This window comes from Trichomonas vaginalis, chromosome III (assembly GCF_026262505.1).
Source record: "Trichomonas vaginalis G3 chromosome III, whole genome shotgun sequence".
Classification (NCBI taxonomy): Eukaryota; Parabasalia; order Trichomonadida; family Trichomonadidae; genus Trichomonas; species Trichomonas vaginalis.
This window is the reverse complement of record NC_067205.1, coordinates 8658987-8679177: the sequence shown is the minus strand read 5'-3', so window position 1 is coordinate 8679177 and position 20191 is coordinate 8658987. Positions and strand designations below refer to the sequence as shown.

The 20191-nt window shown below is 31.7% G+C and overlaps 14 protein-coding genes and 1 non-coding gene across 15 annotated transcripts, besides 2 other annotated features; 6 read left to right on the top strand and 9 right to left on the bottom strand.

Moving 5' to 3' along the window:
* Positions 1 to 955: part of a mobile genetic element that runs on past the window's edge.
* A 138-nt stretch (positions 956 to 1093) lies between these two features.
* On the top strand, positions 1094 to 1942 carry TVAGG3_0666370 (uncharacterized protein; the record flags this gene model as incomplete). Its single annotated transcript, XM_001317878.1, has 1 exon — positions 1094 to 1942. One exon carries the CDS (start codon positions 1094 to 1096, stop codon positions 1940 to 1942), a length of 849 nt encoding a protein of 282 aa, XP_001317913.1.
* A 4-nt stretch (positions 1943 to 1946) lies between these two features.
* Positions 1947 to 2189, bottom strand: TVAGG3_0666360 (serine threonine-protein phosphatase family; the record flags this gene model as incomplete). The annotated part of the gene is made up of 1 exon (XM_001317877.1): positions 1947 to 2189. One exon carries the CDS (start codon positions 2187 to 2189, stop codon positions 1947 to 1949), a length of 243 nt encoding a protein of 80 aa, XP_001317912.1.
* Positions 2190 to 2207: 18 nt separating this feature from the next.
* On the bottom strand, positions 2208 to 2570 carry TVAGG3_0666350 (uncharacterized protein; the record flags this gene model as incomplete). The annotated part of the gene is made up of 1 exon (XM_001317876.1): positions 2208 to 2570. The coding sequence occupies one exon, from the start codon at positions 2568 to 2570 to the stop codon at positions 2208 to 2210; it is 363 nt and encodes a 120-aa protein (XP_001317911.1).
* A 139-nt stretch (positions 2571 to 2709) lies between these two features.
* TVAGG3_0666340 (phage tail repeat-like family) lies at positions 2710 to 3528 on the bottom strand (the record flags this gene model as incomplete). The annotated part of the gene is made up of 1 exon (XM_051242185.1): positions 2710 to 3528. One exon carries the CDS (start codon positions 3526 to 3528, stop codon positions 2710 to 2712), a length of 819 nt encoding a protein of 272 aa, XP_051088772.1.
* A 677-nt stretch (positions 3529 to 4205) lies between these two features.
* TVAGG3_0666330 (uncharacterized protein) lies at positions 4206 to 5104 on the bottom strand (the record flags this gene model as incomplete). The annotated part of the gene is made up of 1 exon (XM_001317875.1): positions 4259 to 5095. One exon carries the CDS (start codon positions 5093 to 5095, stop codon positions 4259 to 4261), a length of 837 nt encoding a protein of 278 aa, XP_001317910.1.
* A 369-nt stretch (positions 5105 to 5473) lies between these two features.
* TVAGG3_0666320 (uncharacterized protein) lies at positions 5474 to 6649 on the bottom strand (the record flags this gene model as incomplete). Its single annotated transcript, XM_001317874.1, has 1 exon — positions 5474 to 6649. The coding sequence occupies one exon, from the start codon at positions 6647 to 6649 to the stop codon at positions 5474 to 5476; it is 1176 nt and encodes a 391-aa protein (XP_001317909.1).
* Positions 6650 to 7563: 914 nt separating this feature from the next.
* Positions 7564 to 7643, top strand: TVAGG3_0666310. Its single transcript has one exon. It is a non-coding gene; the product is annotated as a tRNA-Leu (tRNA).
* A 99-nt stretch (positions 7644 to 7742) lies between these two features.
* On the bottom strand, positions 7743 to 8314 carry TVAGG3_0666300 (RNA polymerase II transcription regulator recruiting protein; the record flags this gene model as incomplete). Its single annotated transcript, XM_001317873.1, has 1 exon — positions 7745 to 8314. One exon carries the CDS (start codon positions 8312 to 8314, stop codon positions 7745 to 7747), a length of 570 nt encoding a protein of 189 aa, XP_001317908.1.
* Positions 8315 to 8661: 347 nt separating this feature from the next.
* On the bottom strand, positions 8662 to 9675 carry TVAGG3_0666290 (reversible hydration of carbon dioxide; the record flags this gene model as incomplete). Its single annotated transcript, XM_001317872.1, has 1 exon — positions 9127 to 9675. One exon carries the CDS (start codon positions 9673 to 9675, stop codon positions 9127 to 9129), a length of 549 nt encoding a protein of 182 aa, XP_001317907.1.
* Positions 9676 to 12207: 2532 nt separating this feature from the next.
* Positions 12208 to 12651, top strand: TVAGG3_0666280 (uncharacterized protein; the record flags this gene model as incomplete). The annotated part of the gene is made up of 1 exon (XM_001317871.1): positions 12208 to 12651. The coding sequence occupies one exon, from the start codon at positions 12208 to 12210 to the stop codon at positions 12649 to 12651; it is 444 nt and encodes a 147-aa protein (XP_001317906.1).
* An 848-nt stretch (positions 12652 to 13499) lies between these two features.
* Positions 13500 to 13853, top strand: TVAGG3_0666270 (bifunctional inhibitor/lipid-transfer protein/seed storage 2s albumin superfamily protein family; the record flags this gene model as incomplete). The annotated part of the gene is made up of 1 exon (XM_001317870.1): positions 13500 to 13853. The coding sequence occupies one exon, from the start codon at positions 13500 to 13502 to the stop codon at positions 13851 to 13853; it is 354 nt and encodes a 117-aa protein (XP_001317905.1).
* A 1944-nt stretch (positions 13854 to 15797) lies between these two features.
* Positions 15798 to 16232, top strand: TVAGG3_0666260 (uncharacterized protein; the record flags this gene model as incomplete). The annotated part of the gene is made up of 1 exon (XM_001317869.1): positions 15798 to 16232. One exon carries the CDS (start codon positions 15798 to 15800, stop codon positions 16230 to 16232), a length of 435 nt encoding a protein of 144 aa, XP_001317904.1.
* A 199-nt stretch (positions 16233 to 16431) lies between these two features.
* On the bottom strand, positions 16432 to 16674 carry TVAGG3_0666250 (uncharacterized protein; the record flags this gene model as incomplete). The annotated part of the gene is made up of 1 exon (XM_001317868.1): positions 16432 to 16674. The coding sequence occupies one exon, from the start codon at positions 16672 to 16674 to the stop codon at positions 16432 to 16434; it is 243 nt and encodes an 80-aa protein (XP_001317903.1).
* A 967-nt stretch (positions 16675 to 17641) lies between these two features.
* On the top strand, positions 17642 to 17884 carry TVAGG3_0666240 (uncharacterized protein; the record flags this gene model as incomplete). Its single annotated transcript, XM_051242184.1, has 1 exon — positions 17642 to 17884. One exon carries the CDS (start codon positions 17642 to 17644, stop codon positions 17882 to 17884), a length of 243 nt encoding a protein of 80 aa, XP_051088771.1.
* A 172-nt stretch (positions 17885 to 18056) lies between these two features.
* Positions 18057 to 20191: part of a mobile genetic element that runs on past the window's edge.
* On the bottom strand, positions 18608 to 20099 carry TVAGG3_0666230 (uncharacterized protein; the record flags this gene model as incomplete). Its single annotated transcript, XM_051242183.1, has 1 exon — positions 18608 to 20099. A coding segment is annotated over one exon (1492 nt), but the record flags the coding sequence as incomplete, so codon positions are not given.

Genomic DNA, 20191 nt, shown 5'->3' with positions numbered 1-20191 from the left:
AAATCGTTTTACTCCCACCTGTTTCCTTTGAAGAGTTTGCACAATACAAAAACCTGTCGACTATTTGAGTCCAAGTTCCAAAACCAAGTACTACTTCTGGTTTGGTAGAGTTCATTGACGTGTAAATAGAACCTATAGGATATACTGTTTGAAGTATTTCTGTCTTTAACGTTTGAAGCTCTGTTTTGTCAGCTTTTTTATCTAACTCATCGTTAACATATGTTTTGTCAGCTTTTTTATCTAACTCATCGTTAACATATGTTTTGTCAGCTTTTTTATCATATAAATCTTGAGCAGTGAATTTAACATTGTTTTCATCCTCCATGACATAGACATTTCTACATCTAATGTATTTCATCGTCGTTATGTCATCCTCCGATGTTAAACCTTGTGGAAAGTTAGGAGGTTTCCAATACAATACATCCCCACCAGTTCCATCAGGTTCTTCAACCGTTCCTGCAATATTTTCTATACCAACAGTTGCGAAGAAATCGTGTGTATGGTTCTTATCTGCCTTCTTTTCAAGGCTAACGTTTAAGTCTGTTATTTCAGAAGATGTATGTGTATGTCCAACGTCACTTTTCCTGTTTAAGGTTTCTTGTAAGTTTGTAATATTTGCAATGGTATGTGTATGAGTCTTTTTAGAATATTCTTTGTCAGCTCTTGTCACTTCACTTGACATTTTATTGTCAACATATGTTTTGTCTGCTAGTTCAGGATGAGTATGTTCTTTTGTTGCATATGTTGCATCTGCTCTGTCATGTTCTTCTTGAACTTTTTCAATGACATACTCTTTGTCAGCTTTGTTGTCAACATCTGCTTTCAAAAGAAGTTCATCTATAGGTTTCTCGTTTAAAGTTCCTTTTGTTGGATTTATACAGACAGTATGGTTCTTACTGTCTTGAAACAGAAACTCGTCTGTCATTGGGTTTAATGTCAGTTTTAAGTTTCCTTCTTTCAATGACTCAGATATCTTAGAATAGTTTGAAAAGTTTGTTGTGTTCTTATTTAGAGCTTGTACAATGAGTTGTCGGTTGTGTTGTATTTCTCTCATAGACGCTGTTTCTTTCGACATTTTTATTCTAGATAAAATATGCTTTCAATAGAAAAAGAAAATTCAAGAGTTGCTACAACTAAACCATTAGATGAACTTTTTACGAATGTCGGTCAAAAGTTTGAGACAGAGACCGTAAAGCATGAAGGCTATCGTTTTGACTACCCACTAAGATGGCTAAGAGACCCATCTGTCACAAAAGCTATTGGCTTTCGTAGAATGAAGTTCATTTCAGAAGCCATACATGGTTTCCCATTTACGGTCGCTTTTGAAGTTCGATACTATAACAAAGAAAAACGTACGTATGAGAAATTTGAACAGGGAAAACTTTTACAAGTGAATTTGCTTGTAAACTTAGAAACAACTCTTCAAGCTTTTCAAGAAAAAATAAACGATATCTATCTCGAATATGCAAACCAGTTTAACATTGACGAAGGAGAGTACCATCTCGATATTATATATGACAGGAAAAATGCAACTGTTAAAATCAATAGAATAGAAGACCTTGGAGACAACGTTTATATTTCTACAAAATATAACAACTTGGCATGGTATAGATTTTTGAGGATGTTAAATCAGCCTGCAGAATATCCAGTACACCCGGACTTTTATGAAGTCGAAAACCCTAATGGAACATATGAAAATGTTTTCGACTCAGATGCTATTATCGTTCATGCTTCATTTTCTGGTGCACAAAACTCTTTTTTATGCTTGGCAAATGACTTTTACGAAAAACCTACAAAGCTATATGAACCGCCGAGTGGAAGTATTTCAGACTTTCAAGTATGGTTTACAACAGATGGAAGAAAGAGAATAGTTCCATTATACCATGCGTTTTACTTAGAACTTAGTCTCATATACAACTACTATCGAACGGTAAAAATATAATCTTTTAATACGGTTGAGGTGTTGGATTTGGTTGCCAACTAGACTGTGGTGCAGGTTCAGGCTGTTGTATAACAGGAGCTTGTTCTTCTGGTTCAGGGTCTTTAGGTATAATACCAACAAACTGACCTACTCTTTTACCAATATTTTTGACTCCGTTCCAAATTCCTCTTCCGACAGATTTTATTCCATTCCATATACCTCTTCCAACATTTCGAAAGAAGTTTCCTATTCTTCCAAAGAAACCCATTTTACTATATGTAAAAATCTAATGTCCACCTAGTCTCTTACGTTTCCTTCTGAGTTCCATAGCATTTTTTAACTGGAGCTCATACATTCTATTTCTCCTCTGGTAGAAAACATACTCTGGGTCAACTCCTGTGTTCGCGTCATCTGCATAGAGTTGTTTATATCCCACTTCAGGGTTTGTATAAAACTCTTTCCATCTCATATTTGCATACCATGGTGGTAAGCCTAACGCAGCGTCATTTGACATGGCAGTTTGCATTTGTACATCTGTTGGCACTTGACCATAGTTTGCCATTGCAGTTTGTATTCTAACTTCATTTGGAATATTCTCTGGGTTTGGTTGTCCAGGTTGCTGTGCATTCGCTAAGTTCTGTGCGTCCATTTAATATTAGATAAAAATATCTCTTACGAGTACATATGCTGGACATTTGCTGGTATTGGTTCATCTTCATATTCTCTATATCTTTCTGCCACGTCAAATAAGTAAATGACACAATGGAAAAAACCTAAAACAAGTAGTCCTATTTCAAACCACATTTACTTACCAATAAAATTTCTTTGTTATGACACTTTTTCCGGTTTATAGGACCTCTCTCATATTCTATTTTATCGTAAATAAACTCATAGTCATGTATGTCCTCTAACCATCTCATAACGGTTTCCAAACCACTTTTATCGGATGTAAAGTAAAAGCATGGATGGTTATGTAAAACGTCTAAAGTTTCTAAAGAGTCTCTCAAAGTCCAGTCTACTTGGTATTGAAAATCATATGTGTTATAGAACGGCGGGTCTACTATAAAGAAAACATTTTCCTTGTTTTTATATTTTTCATACAACTCTGTCCAACGACATCTCACAAACTCTATACCCTCAGTATATTTTTCTATGTTCTCTTTGAAAACCTTTGTATAGTTAAGATATAAAACTTTTGACATAAGTGTTTCAATGTCATGAACTCTTATAGCACCACTATATAATAGTCTAGAAGATATACTATCCCAGTCAATATACTCTGCTTTTTTCAAAACCTCTCTGACAGTATTTTTCTTATCTAATGGTATACGTTCCATCTTGCCTATAGGTATCTTTTCTTTCAACTCACTCAATATTTTGTTTGTGTCTGGTATATGTTTGAGACGGTTCATATAGTTGTCGAAGTCATTGCATATAATCTTTGAGTCTGGGAATATTGTATGGCACAAATGGGATATATAGAAACTTCCACCGAACAAATCTACAAATGTTAGACCATTCGGTAGTTTCTTAAGTTCTCTCAATAGAATATCTTTACATCTACTCTTATTTCCAAAGAAGGGTAACGGTGGTTTTGTAAAATTCATTTTATATACAATAAAAATGTTTTTTCCCTGAAAAGTGACAGAAAAGTGACAAAACATCTTCGGGGCTAGAGGGCACGAAGTGCCTGGAAGCCCCAATCCCTTTTTTTTTTTTTTTTTTTTTTTTTATGTTCTAGTTGTATGCGTATTCAAATGTGATATCTCATTCAAATGAATCAACTTTCATATGTGATTAAATCCGCAATTGTAAATATCAGACTCATAAAAACTCTTTAAACGTTGAAGAAATGAACATGTGAAATGCATTGTTTGGAAGCACTAAATGAATTGTAATATATTGGTCCGAGTATATGGCATTACTTTACTTGGAGGATTAAGTAAAAAGTTAAAAAAAGTCCGTGTAATTTTTTGACGTTTTTCTTATGAATTTCAGGTCAAATACTGCCATTACTCGAGCTCCAACAGTAACAATTATTTATTGTATGTGAAGAAGTTGTGGTTTACACAGAATATATGTGACTTTCAGTATCTTTTACAGAATCATTGTCTATTATCAAATTCCTATGACAATATGAGATGATTCATTCAGTATTAGTTCATGCTGAATTGGGGATGATATATTTACATGTATTTATTAATCATTTGAAGAAAAAAAAATATTATTTCAAGAATATAGTTATATAACAATCCTTGAGATGAACAGCTGTAAATCAAATTAATTTGAGTTATAAACAATCTTTACTAATAAAAAAATAAAAATTATAAAAATTTCTTACATACCAAATAACTGTGGCATTGTTTCTGGTGTTTGTATGCATCCGTCAAACAAATTCTTTTGTTGTAATGGCAAATATGCCTCCGTTAAAAGAGTTTTGAAGGGAGGAACCCTTAACGCACTAATTGGACATTGTATTTCTAGATCAATAACTTTATTTGAATCTGAAATGTGTATTTGAGGATCGTAAGGTGGTCTTGGAGATATTGGTTTTGCATTTGGTATTGGTGCTGAAGATTTAGGAGGCATTGGCCTTGCCAAAGGTCTGACATTAACTTGTGTATGTGCGTCATCTTGCGAATACGAAGAATCTGAGCTTTCACTTTCAGATGAAGATTCTTCAGAGGAATATGAAGAAGATCTTTCAACTCTAACAGGAGCTGGTGCAGGCATTGTTTCTCTTCTCATTTTCTCCTTGAATGTTGTCTCTGGTGGCTCTTTAATCAAATCTTTCTTAAAGTTTCCTTTATCTGCATGGAAAGGATTGCCTTCCTTCTTAGCTAAGTGAAACTCAAATTCGAATATCGGATCAAAATCTAATCGAGTATTTAATGTTAGTACTGCTTTACATTTTGTATTAGAACTAAAACATTCGACTGGGACTGTAGTTTTTCCAAGGGAATGACTCTTATCCTCTGTAGTGAGTGTGATCTTAACAACATCATGGCGATCTACTGTTAATTTGCAAACTTTTTTTACCTCACATTGTCCATTTTTTAATTCCATCATGCTACCACCAGATCTTCCAATGACAGAAAACATAATAGCTGTCTTCTGAGCATTTTTATCTGGAGGAAACTTGACTGTTTTCCTTATTCTTGAATACAAAATCATTTTTAATTTTTTTGTCACTTTTACTGTGAGAAAATTTGATTTCTTTCATCTGAAATAAGGGAAAAACTTATGATTATTAAAACATAAATGTAAATATTAGGGATTTTCTTTGTAAGGCAGTCTACTGTTGAGATATTTTATCAATATTTCCACTATAATCTGAAAACAAATCAATTTTTTGATTATTATAAAATTATTCTAATGTGTGTGAGACATATTATCTGTGTATTGACGACTTATATCCTTGATAGCAATGTACAATCAAAATTAGATTGAATAATTTTTAATATACTTGTAAAAAGAGGTAAAAATACATAGCTATTAAACATAGGATAGATTTACAGATATTACATGAATAACAAATAAGTATTAAATAGATTAATTGTTATATAAGCATCTTGAAACTACATCTTTCAATTCTAGTTCATTGATTGATGTCTTCTTCAATTTTATAATTGTTTTTGCAATAGCTCCACTACTTTCTTGCCTAATCCTGCAGATTTCGCAAATTAGATCAGAATTTTCAAATTCTAAAGATTGAATTCTTGAGCCACAGAGTTTGGTAAAATATGAAACAATGGCATCACCGGATTGAGCGAGAGAAAGCATTTCTTTTGCGTGTTTGAATGTTGTGTTTTCAAATGTTGATAAAAGAGATAAAAATTCTTTCTTTGAGAAGTCACAACGATCTGCATTTGTAGCTTGAACTTTTTGAGTTTTATATTGAATCTGTTTTGATGTATTAAGGAAACTTGATAAACTACTCTCATTTTGAGATTGTGTAGAAGCTTCATTAACAAAGTGTAACTCTGACTGGGATTCAGCAGTTGAATATTTTGGTAAAATTTCTGTTTGTGTTGAAGAATGTTCAAAATCTGTAACATTGGAAGTTGCAATGTCAGCATGATCATTTGTTTGACCGTTGTTGTCGATTCCTTTATCCTTCTTTGCCGGTTCGAATTGAGTGAATTTATCTGAGTAATTGTGTGTGTGAATGATATTAGAGTTGTAAATATTAAATGTGTTAATCTTCATTGATTTGTCTTCTAATGGAACGCTAAAATTGGAACATTTTCTGATTCTCAAAATAATATTTCTTTCAATTTTTTCTTCTGGTTTGGATTCGAAAGAATTGACTTTTTGTATGCTTAAAACGTTTGGGATTTCTTTAGGTTCTTGTTTGTGTTCAACTGGCAAAATCGATATTATTTCGGAATTCAGGAAACTGAGTGTATTAGTATAGCTTAATGCATCTATTCCAATATCATGGAATTCGGGTAGAGGTATTGTAATTTCTGAATTTAAATGTTTTTGAAGTTCTAGTTTCAATTTATTCTGTTCTGCTTTTGGATTTTGAGCTTTTTTCATTAGTAGACTATAAAAGAAGTCGCGTTCCTCTTTTAACTGCCTATTCTCGGAAACTAATATTGTTTTCTCTTGTATGAGGCGCTGCACTTCTCTATTTAATTCAATCGAAGCAAATGGTGTCAATAAATCAACATATCTTGGTAAGGAGACATCTGACTTACTAACATCATCAATATCTCTTTCCATTTTGTTGTGACCGTTTAAAATTGAGGAAAAGGCATAACCAGCTGCAAATTGTCATTTTTGAGCAAAACTATTGAATTGTTACAAGATAATTTAATTATTTTTCGGAATGTTATAGGAAAAGAAGACAAATTGAAATTCAGAATTTTGAGCAATTTGATTCATGAGTTTGAATTTAATTTCATAATATCCATGGTAAATTTCAATGTAATCTGGATATTATTTGAATGCTATCATACAATTAAATCAAATTGGCTATTTTAAAGAGGTTTAATAGGGTTTGATAAGTATATTTAGTAAAATACATAATATGTATGCATGGTGTGAAGGATGAAATCTAAATTTAAAGGAATTACAGCAATAATTTTTTGGGATATAAGTTTTTAATCAATTCTATTGAAATTTCCTTGTACTACTAATAAAATGAGAACGAATGGCACATAAAATATCTCAATAATATTTTTCAAAATGAATAAAATCGCAATTACAAATGATAAAATTAATAAAAAGGTTTTATGAAGGGGGTTTTAAACTCTATTGATAAAAATAGAAAATAGATGCGAAATTATTAGATAAACAGAATGTGCAAAATCGGAATAGTTTAATATAAAATTTCAATCTCAATATGGTTCAATTTATGTTTTATAAACTTAATTAAGAGGTGACAAAAAGGGCTTGATGAGAATTGAAAAGAGTCATACTTTATGTTGTAATGATTAAAGGAATTTTTAATCTATGAGTAGTATTGATACTAGACTATGATCACTGCCAACATAGTTTACTTTTGTTGAATACTCTAGTGCTAAATCCAATATATTCTTAAGCTAGAATTTCGCAGAAAGGTCGAAAAGATCACTCAAAGATTTATCACTGGAAATTTTTATCAAGATATTAAGTTTTTTTAGTTAGAAACGTAAGGTCATTTGGCCGAGTGGTCTAAGGCGCCAGTTTAAGGCACTGGTCCGCGAGGGCCTGGGTTCGAACCCCAGAGTGACCATTTTTTAAAATTTTCATTTTTCTTTATTAGATATTTCAGAGGCAGGACAGATAAACGAGGATTTAATATATTATAAAAGTTTTATTCTATATTGTTACAGTTCATACAAAAGCTGGAAAATCAAGATTCTCTGCATAAAATTCTGAGAAACAAGAATCTAAATCAATATTCATTTCGCTATCATCAGGAATGTTCTTAACTAATTGATCTATGAGAAAATTTATATCTTCATTATTGACTGGTTGAGTAGCTGGACAATTTAGGCAATATTTTAGATTCTTATTTCTTCTTTCCTGTTTTACATTATTGTGCTTGATTCCATGATACTTAACTAAAGCTTTGTGCCAGCGATTTTTAATACTATTTCCATTTCTTCCAGGTATGAATTTACTGATTAATACCCAACGCGGACCAAATTCTTTATATTTTTCAACAATCATTTTATCTTCTTCAATTGTCCATGATTTTGAAGATGTATTAGCATAAAGGTATGAATTATATCTATCTCTGCACTGATTTCCTGTTCTTCCTGGAAGATATTTAGCAACTTCACTCCATGGACTAATCTTTTTATTTTCAACTAGATCTTTTATCATTGCATCTTCTTCTGGAGTGAATCTCATCCTTACTGGCTTTAATGTTGTTTCACTCTCGATTGAACTGGACATCATTCGAAATAATGAACTTTTTGATTGATAATAAAACTTTGACAACGGTAATCAAAAAATCAACGTTTTGAATATATATTGAAAATTATGATCTAGAGCAAAAATACTAGGATAACCATCTTTTCTTATTATCTAGAAATTCTTTTTGCATTCACATTCAAAAACCAAGCTATCAGAAAATCAGAAATTGACTATTTTTAAGTTTTTGAGAAAGTTACAAATCTAAAAAGTAAATATAATCCGAACACACATGCTTCTCGATTTTAATTGGATATAAACTTTTTGAATATATCTCTCACAAAATAATTTGAATACGACATAGCAATTTGATTATGCTATAATATTAGTCTAATTGTAGTAATTTGTTTTACGCTGACGATCGACTTTCAATATGGGCTCATAAAATCGAACAAAATTGAAGCACCCGATAGAAATTCGAATACACTTTTTAGAACTGATATTAAAAATTATTACTTGAAGCCAATTTTTTCGATGAAAGTGACAAAAGATTACTTGAACAATTGTTTTTGGCCCATTCTTCGCTCTTAGTATTTTTTATTTGAGGGGAAAATTACCCTCCTTTTACATTAAGCTATAACATATAACTTTTGATCAAAGAACAAATAGATTTGATTTCTAATTTTCATTCCAGCCAAGAAATAAAATTCAAAAAAATAAATAACCATAATCATAGATAATAATGCATCATTACTTAACTTGTTCGCAACAATATCATCCTCTACATAGCTAATTTTACGAATATTTTTTTTAAAGAATAAAATTAAGTAGATATTATTTATAATTAAGTACAAAATTCAATAACCATTAATAATAGTTGTAACTTTTCCAGTATCTGGATGGATAAGTAATCCATGGATTGGAATATTCTTTGGAATCAATGGGTTTTCGCGTACACATCTAACAGAATTTTTAATGTTATCAATAGGATCTTTGAAATCATCAACCCATTTGGATAGATCTGATTTAAACTTTTCAATGTCCTCGGGTTTAATTCCTGACTTAAGCATTTGTGCACCTAGAGAATCTGTAGATGCATGGGTCATTCCGCAGCATTCATGGCCCATAATAAAAATTTCTTGAACTCCAAGTTCATAAATTGATACTAAGAGCGAAACTACAATATCGCTAAGTCCAGTAGTCCATATTCCATTACCTGCGGCCTTAATAACTGTTGCCTCACCTCTCTTTACGCCAATCGCATCTTCGGCAAAATTAACCAAGCGAGTATCCATGCATGTAACAATAGCAATATGACGCTGTGGTGCTTTATTAAGTTTTGTTAACTCGGGATTTGCTTCTAAGAAAGCCTGATTTGCTGAGGTGATCAATTCGAGTTGGCTCATCAATCAAAAATGGTTAGGTATTCAATTTTGATTGTTAGATCATCTCCATTTATCAATTTGATTATTAGAATCATAAATAACATTACGTATCCATGTTGTCAATTTGAATGGTTTATTGAAAAATTGTGAGAGTTTTCGAACCATCCGCAATTATTTTCATCATTTAGAGATAAGCTATGATTGCAACACATTGCTGTTATATTTTTGGTTTCTAGATCATTGATTTCTTCTTGATTTTTTATCAACTCTTATCCAATTATTAAATAATAGTGAATATATTTATTTTCATGTGTAAGTCCATTCTTTTCATTTGCGCTTGCTATTTTGTACTTTAATAAATTCACTATTTTTAATTCATGAATATTGAATCGATTATATGATTAGTTTACGATTATTTATGGAAATATATCATTGTTGTAATAGAGAATATTATCAGAATGATGCTAAAATTTGTGATGTTAAATTTAACACAATATGATTCATATAAGAGCATTATATTATGTGATTTACATCTAAAAGCATAGGTAATTAAGTTTAATATCCGAAAGACTCAAATTATAAGATAATATTTATCTTTTATAAACAAAACAAAACAACAAACAAAATTCTATCAATATATCTATTCAGTATGATTATATATCTGCTTGAGCAAGTTAATTTGCCTAGATATAACAGATTTCATATGAATATCATAAGAATACGATTTAATAAGCTCAGAAAGCACTTTTCTTATTTGAATTATCTCATCATCATTCATTTTCTGAAAATCTATATCATATCCATTTGATAAGAAGCATTCTCTAAATTCAGATCTTGTTCTAACACTTTTTCTCCAGTTTTTAAAGATAACTGTCTTTTGGAAGTCTTTTATTTCTTTTGGCATCATTTTTGTGCCTTCAGAAATCTTATTTATATCAGTTTCATCGAGATCTTTTTCGAGAAAATCGAAAAAGGGTCATATTTTAATTTCCTATCTAATCTAGCCTCAAAATTCTTTAATAAATATGATGTCATTCTATTAACAGCATTTCTAAGCTTTGGTCGAGGAGCGTAAAGAATTGAAGGCAATTCAACAATCGTTTCATATTGTTTGCATCTATCTTTAGCCAAATAATTGGTTGTACCTACAAGTTTATATTCTAATGATCCAATGATCATATCCGAAAATCGATTGTCTCCTAATTTTGTGTAAATTATATATTTTTCTGTGTATTTTAAGGGTGCAATGATAGACATTGCAGCAAAAACAGCTGATGAAACATTCTCTGCACTATTTCCAATTATCAAAACACCTCTATTTGTTAGTAATGAAATCCAAATTTGTTTCATTTTTGAAAGAGAACCGAAATATATAGATGGATCAAATTGTAAGTAATAGGCATCACTTTCGTTGAGCAATCTAGTGCCTTTTGTTCCAAAACTAAAGAACGTAAGAATATTGGTCCGATAATTTAATTCCCAACGACTGATTTCATCAATAACATGATGATATCGTTCGTATGGTGTATCCAATTCTAATTGTCGCTTTGCGTTTTTAAGAAAATTTAGAAATAATGATGCAAAATTATGATGAGAAATGATTACTATTGAGTATAATATGTTACAATTTATGAAAGTCCATGTAAAACATAAGTAAGATCTAATCGAAAATGAATAAATTGAGTCATAATACTGTGTTTCTGGAAAAGCGCATGAAAGGAAAGGTTTTTTATGCTGGATGAATGATTTCTCTATTGGGTGACATTCGAGAACTTGTGATCCTTCTTGCTGTGAGTATTTTAAGAGAACACAGCTCTCATAAAGCATTTACACAAAATTTTGAAAGAAAATAAAATTCGACACCATTCTTACAACAAATATATTTGCATTTTTGCAATTAACCAAATTAGAAACATTGGATTATTTTATACATTTATTCTCTTTGAGTTTCGTCAATTTTTTTTACAAATTCTATGAGTTGCTTCAATAAATTTCTAAATGCTATTTTTGTTCAGCTTCATTCGGTTGTATTTTGGAGTTTTACAAAGTTTCTTCTCAAAATTGAATTGAGAAAAAATTAAGGGTCCACAATGCGGCCAAATAAAGGCTATCGTTAATCCACAAAATTTATATGGCAAGGCCCATACCTAATCATAAATCATAGATCTACATCATATTTATATTCTATTTGTGAAATAATTTTTGTCAAAAAATCGATTCAAGAGAAAGACGATAACAATAATCCTCACTTAAAATGTTCAAAATCACGTATTTCTTTACATTTCATAGAGCGAATTTCATTTTCCGACAAAAGTCTTTTAATTCAAAAATATTCAAAAAAATTCTTTTGAAATGAAAACATAAATTGAAGAATAAACATGAATCGTCAACTTAAACATTCTCATTGAAATATTTCAATAATGAATAATTGTGTTTCATATTTGAAAACTTGAATTAAATATAATCTATTCGATTAAGTCTTCATAATATATTCCGGTAGAACTATTCAATATTTTTTTTCTATGTAATTTAATTTGCGGTAGATACATTTAAATGATTCGGGCGTTCATTGCTGTTTCTCTTGAAGAATGGAAAGAAGAACAACATATTATTGATGCTGCAAGGTTGTCAGAATCTGGTCTTAAATATACAGCCGATGACAAACAGTTTACATTTATAAAATCTACATTTTATAATATTAATAATCAAGCTGATTCAGTTCTTTATGCAAATAAATTCAAAGTAACACTTACTGATTGCTCAATGTACAATTGCATTTCCGGAGTTCAAGGCTTAATTTACGTCGGAAATGTTAATCCCCAGGAAGGTACGATAGATCGCTTTGCGCTCGAAGGATTCTGTTTTAAAAATTGCTACTCTACTAAAAAGGATAATGGATGTGTACTTCATATTGAAAGTGACCCAACTGATCGTGTCAAGATTTCCAAAACTGCAATTTCAGGTGTTAATGACGGAGCTTTTGGATTTAACATATAAAAGCAGAAATTAATATTGTCAATTGTTCATATAATCGACTTTTGATAAAGATGATGAACATAATAAGCTTAGAATCAATTTTTTTCCAGCAAGTGTACTTTATTAATTCCACAACAGAATCGTCAGTTGCATTATACTTCGAGAACTTACAGAACAAAAATCCATTTGATTTCCTCTTTTTTATTCAATCATATTGGCGTTGAAATTAAAAGTTCTACAGAAGTTAGATTTGATAAATGGGGATTTATAGACAATTACTTAGATATTAATTTCTTATCTGAATCATCTATTAAAATTGTTAATTGTTGGTTTACTAATTACACTACTAGTAATGAGAATTACGTTACATTTACTGATGAAAGCCCAAAGCAAGGATCAGGTGTCCCAGAAGTTGAATTTTCCATAGAAAGTTCAATTGGTGATCCTGTACACAGCAATGACTTTATTTGTTATCAGGAGCCTCTCAAACTCAAGTTCGATACATACAAACCATCAGCACCTGAAAGGACAGCTTTTGAGACTCCATATATAACAGCTGAAACAACTCCATACTTGACACCATTCACAACTGCTGAGACAACACCTTATTTGGCACCATTCACAACAGCCGAAACGACACCATTTTCTACTGTCTTTTCAACAGCAGAAACAACACCATTCACAACTGTTTTCTCAACAGCAGAAACGACTCCTTACATAACTGTCTTCCAGACAGCTGGTGAAACACATTTGTAACAGTTTTTCAGACACCATTATCAACACCTGAAACTCCATTCACAACAGAGCATGAGACACCTTTCTTAACAGCAGAGGAAACACCATTTGGAATTGCCTTCTCAACTGCTGAAATGACACCATTCACTACAGCTGTGACTACTCCATTCACTACAGCTGCAATTACTCCGTTTATCACAGTTTTTCAAACTGCAGGTGAAACACCTTATTTGACACCATTCTCAACTGCTTTTGAGACACCACATTCAACACCATTTACAACAGCTGAATTAACTCCATATGGAACAGCTGCATATACAGCAAAGGAAACTCCATTTGAAACAGCTGCAATTACACCTAACGTGACACCTATTAAGACGCCAAACCCAGACTGTGTCATGGATCAGGACAAAATAGATAACCGTCTTAAGTACAAGCGTATTAAAGTGATTTTTGCGCTTGGACAAGTTGTTAATAACAATATTTGATCTTTTTATCGAAAATTTTGTTTTTAAATATATGTTTTATATTATTTTACTTAATATTTCTTATTTGAGCAATTCGTATTCTCTTTTAATAGTGAATTTCTGATTGGATTTTTACATATGATTCAAAATCATGTTTGTAATAAACGATCATGTCACAATGCAAAATGTATGTGGATTTCTATGAGTTAGACATATAATAAGTAATGATAACTTATCGGTAGAAACGGGTTTTATTTTTTTGCAGCAACACGGGGGCAACACGGGTGTAAACTATTCAATTCCTCTCAAATATTGAGTACTTTTGGGCAACACGGGGATAGAATTGAATACCTTGGGCAACACGGGGAATTAACGTACAGTTTTGCTGATGGATGAAGATTGCAATTTATCTTAAACTTCGACCTATGCCTTCATATATCACATTCATGTATACACATAAAGGAACAGATCCATCATGTTTAAAACAGATTTATTTCAAATATCGAAATTTCGACATTCAGAATTTAAAACAAATAGTTGGTCGGAAGATGTACTCATTAATAGCAATGTTTTCTTTTACTGAATTTTGACTTTTGTGGTATTTTGTTGAATAATCAAAATTTGATATAATAAATTTTCTACAAGTACCCAATAATTCCGAGTCAAAAATAAATCTTTAAAAGACCAGTTTATTGCAATCATACTTAAATGCTTTACAAATACATTTTTAAATATAAGTATCAACAAATATCATGAATCGATAAGCATACAACCAGCCCTGAATTTTAATTTGAGTCGCTAGTTATAATATTAATATACAAACTGAAAAAACTTAAATTAAAATTCAATACTTAAAATAAATTATAAATTGTCATACACTAGCTGAGGGAAATATAATATGCAGATAGTTTAATTATAGAATATCCATCATTGAGCTTGGAATCTTACTTGTTATTTGAATTTTTAAATTTTATGAAGAATGAGTGATGTCTAATATATTTTATGTGCCACAAACTTATTCTAATCAAAATAGAGCAAATAAAATGTTTAAAATTCGAAAAATTTAAAATTCGAAAACATTTAACTGATGTTGTTGGAAATATAAGCTGGATATGGAGTGACATTGCATAATTTTGTGAGAGAATGTATGAGGGACTGCAATTTATGAATTGGGAGTTTATTTAAATATATTTCGAGATTTAATTACTTAAAAAGTAATTAATCCTCTTTTATTTCTCATATATGGTTATTAATTGAATAATGTGATACATCTATACTCTGATTCTCTCCAGCAAGTAAATATTTGTGAAATCTTACTTTAAAACTTTCTTTTAAATCTTTATTCTTTTGGAAGAAGCTGTATATAACCATATGAAATCCTATTTGGTCTTTGTAATTGTTTAAAAAGTTTAAAATTACTCATATTTTTTTGCAGAAGTTCAGCGTTCTTTGGTAAATATTAGATAATTGTAATTTTAATATTATTTCGCTTATTTTATGTGTTTTCAAACCAGGTATAATCCCTCTGAAATAATTAAATTTTAAAAAATGACATAAAAATCTTTATTTTTTTTAATTAGTTTTTATATTTTTCATATTAATTGGATGTTTCTTAACATGCAATAATCCATTGGCAGTTACATTAAATATAAATTATGTTAAAAATTATCATTTCAAATCTAATATAGATATAATTTAGTTAGTATCCCTAAGTCGTGTACTGTGGCACTGCGCGCCTCCGTACACCACTTAGCGGTTTTGACACTTTACGAAACCGGTAACGTATATTTTACAACACAACCATAACACCAACTTAACCTTAAATATTTACAAAACCATCTGACATATAAACGACTTCACTAATGACTTCACTAATGACTTCACTAATGAATTCACTACCGTCCTCACTAAATAAAAATAACCTTATTTTTATTTTTTTTAATTTTTTTATTTCATTACAAAGACATGTCCGACTACATTTACTATGACTCTTTCCCAGAACGTTTCCGTGAACTATTCAAAACTCAAGTAAAACTGAGAAACATGCATTTTAACAAAGATAGACCCATTGACGATGAAAGAAACCCCGAATATATTACAATCCCATATGACGCAAAGTTCATTGCATACATTCCTTATGGTCGCAGAGGAACGAAAACTATTTCAACAAAGAACAAAAATTATTTCTGGAGCGATGAAGAAAATTGCCTTATCTACATAAATGCATACTTAAATAAAGCTACATATTGTACAAAAGAAGGTTGGACTGGATTTGAGCTCTACATATACGACGACGATGGAAACAGACGCTGTGTATACCCATACGATAATATGTACCATTGTTTTCATCAAGCATTAAACGAATACATAGTCAGTAAGGGTCTCATTCCTGTTGAGTAGATATGCTTTATTTTTGTTCTGTCATTACATCCAAATAAAATAAAAATAATTTTAAAAAATAAAATAAAAAATAAATGATATCACCACCCTCACACGTATGAAAACATAGCACAAAAATAAATTTAGGTGAAGTGGTGAGATCTAACCCGATTTCTAACCCGATTTCTAACCTCATTTCTACCCTGTTGAATTCATTGCTTTATTCCTCACTGTCGTCTGCTTTCTCCAACTCTTCTAACTTCTTCTTAAGTTCAGCAATGTTGTCCTCATGAAGTTTAATCTTTCTCAAAATTCCTTCTTTATCTAATGGTTGCTTTATCTTTCTAAACTGAACTCTACCATCCTTCATAGTATGAATGTAAAAACCTTCTGGAATAATTCCTGATTTAATGTATTCTACCAAAAACTTTTGTTTCATTGCTTCAGTGACTTTAGTCGTCATTTTACTCTAAGGTGAAGCTAGCACAGCGATAATGGATTTCATGACTTTTTAGTATTTCATGCAATCTTAACAGATAGCCTTACAAGTACTTCCAGTGTCCCTAGCTGTCCCTCCTTTTTATATAACTCCATGACATTTATAATCTCGCGAAACTTAACAGGTAGCATAACAGATTAAAATCAGATGAGGTTTTGAACCAAAATTTCTAAGCAACGTTGTCAAGGATTTTGAGGAACTAGGGACAGAGTGTGGCAAAGTCCAAGATTTAATTTATCTTCATCTGTTTCATCAACTATCTCATCTAATATGCCAATATTTTATTCATAACTCGTGGCAAACTCACTAACTTTCGTTATGTTCATCTGCATGCTTCATCTGATAGAAAGTATGACTTTCATTAACTCTGTGAGATAATGAAAACTACTAGGGACAGAGACCATGGCAAAGTTTATGACTTTCATTATTTCCAGAACTTAATGAAAACTACTAGGGACAGAGACCATGGCAAAGTTCATGATTTAATTTATTCTCTCACTAACAACAAACACAAACTCCAACACTAACATCAAGTACTAACTTCAGCACAAATGACAAACACTAACAACAAACACAAACTCCAACACTAACAACAAACACAAACTCAGCACAAATGACAAACACTAACAACAAACACAAACTCCAACACTAACGACAAAAATAAATGTCCTCACTTCTTAACAAAGTAATATGTGCTTCTTACACCACCATAGCTCAAACGTTTCTTTTCAAACATCGATTGAAACTTATTTTGAGCCATTGGCTTTAGTCTCTTTTTCTTCAAATACGCCAAGAAATCTTCTTCACATCTTTTCACTTCATAGCCTTCTTTAAACTCCTCCTTGTTAAGTTCTATGAAATCCTTTATCTCATTCTTTGTTGCAATGGCTTCTTCACGAACGACATCATGAACTATTTCATCATTGCATTCATGTATGACCTCCTCACTGTTCTCATGAACTATTTCATCATTGCATTCATGTATGACCTCCTCACTGTTCTCATGAACTATTTCATCACTGTTCTCATGTATGACCTCCTCACTGTTCTCATGAACTATTTCATCACTGTTCTCATGTATGACCTCCTCACTGTTCTCATGAACTATTTCATCATTGTTCTCATGAACGACCTCCTTACTGTTCTCATGAACTATTTCATCATGTTCTCATGAACGACCTCCTACTGTCTTTCATAAGCGTTTCAAAGTCTCCTTTACTCATTACTTCAATCTCATGCTGTTCACAGTAGTACTTAAACTCACTATATATGTCTTTGTTGTATGTTATATTGCTTCCCATGTACTCCATGAATTTTTCAAGCACTTCCTCATAATTCACTGTTTCTTTCTTTCCACGACCTTCTAATATCATACTTGCTTCGTAAATATAACTTCTTGCAGAACCGTCTCGCTTTCTACTTCTCTTCACAAATTCTCTCATCTTGCCGCCAAATACATTTGAACTACATGCAAAGAATTCATTCTCCTTCGCAAATTCTTTATATCTTCTGTAGCACTCTGTACAATTCCATCCGGATACAAACTTTTCATAGAACTCCTCGTAAAACATTTGGTAAGGTGTTTTGTTCATTTCGATGAGTTCTTGTTTAGCCCTGGTGAATGGTATCTTCCTTACATCAAATTCACTTAAATCTTTCTTCATGAAGTACGTCAGTAAGTTTGAATAAAACTCTTCATTAAAGCTTTCAATGAGATTTGAGAAATATTCGTAATTTCCTTTGTATCTGCTGCTTACGTCAATGACAACAAATCTTCTGTCGTCTTTGTCAATCTTTACTGAGTTGAAGTTGTTAGATATCATGATGATATTACAAACATTCTCTATCTTTCTTACTGGCTGACACTTCTGATTTAAGTCCAACTGAGTCTCTGTTACTATTGACTTTAGTGCGTCGTGGTTCATGACCTTAGACGTATCGCATGAGCTTAGTTCATTGCATACGATGAGCTTCATGTTCTCAATAGCAGCATTGAATCTACCAACCACATTCTCTATTGCCGTTATATTATTGTTGGCGTACTTGCTAATGAGCTCGCATAGAACATTACTAAATACATTCTTACCAGTTCCTTGCTTTCCTACTAACAAAAGTACTGTTCCAGTCTTTCCACAAGGATTTTGAACGATGTAGGCGAACCAGTTCAAAACATACTCATAAAGCTCTTCATCCTCATTACATATGACATCGTGAACATGTTTCAAATATCCTTCAATAACGCTTTCATCTACTTCATTCAGTACCTCATACTCATATCCTCTGAAATAGCTGTAAATGTCATCTCTTTCGTCAAAGAATCTCATGCCTGACTTCATAAGATAGTTCTTGTTCTGACCCGCTTCATAAATCATCAGTGCGTTCACATCCTTCTCCTCAATACGTCCTACATAAACACTCTTCATGAGCTTATTGAATTCCTTGCTATCTACTGTCACAAGTGTTGTTGTGTCTCGTATTCCATCATAATCTTTCACTAGATATGTCATACGTGCTCCGTCAATAACAACAACACATCTTCTTAAGTCATTTATAACACTAGCTATGTCAATACCGTCCTCACTCATGTACTTATTTCTCCTCAAGTCCTTTAGTGTGAAAGTGTCTCTAAGTTCTATTTCAAGCAATTCATTTACACATCCTTTGCAATACTTCTCTATAAAATATTTCTGTCGTTCTTTACTAAGTTTCTTAACAGCTCTGAAGAACCATGTGTTTTGACTCAAACATCCTTCACAACTTCTCTCATTCATTCCTAGTTCTTTCATGTCATTATCTTCAACCTCTATGGTCTCATTGACTAAGGTCAAAGGGTTCTTAGTCATTGCTGGTCTTATCTGAAACAATGTTTGTGCAACAGGTTTAACTAGTTCAGCAACGTCCTTCCTTAATATGAATAGCTGTTTCCACTCATCTTTGCTAACAGTTCTTTCATAACCACTGACAGTAATGATTTCATTTGCTGACCTTAGACACTTATGTTCTATCATTTGTATTGCTTTTGTGTAAGGCTTTCGTGAGCATAGGTTGTATATGTCATTCCTGCAATGTTCATTCATGCCAATAGTACTAAATCCTTTCTTTGCTGTTGAGTGCATAATATCCATTAGTTCCTGTGTTCGTATTGCTGTCTCATAAAATACAACAAGACCTTTGTCATCTACTACGTACTTACCGAAAACATTGCTTATATTCTTTAACCATGAAATAACATCCTCATTCATGCTGTCAAACATGAAGTAAGGTCTTACATACTCTTCACTTATAAGATACTCCACAAAGTACTTGTTAAGCTCTATGTCCTCGTGAGCGATTTCATTAGGTTTGATATTAGTTCCTTTTGTCATTGTTATCATGTACTTCACTCTCATAGTTCCTTTCAATAGCGTAAAAATACTTCATTGTTTCATAACTGCTCTAAATTCTGTTCAAAATTCGTACAACATAACTTTTAACATTAGTG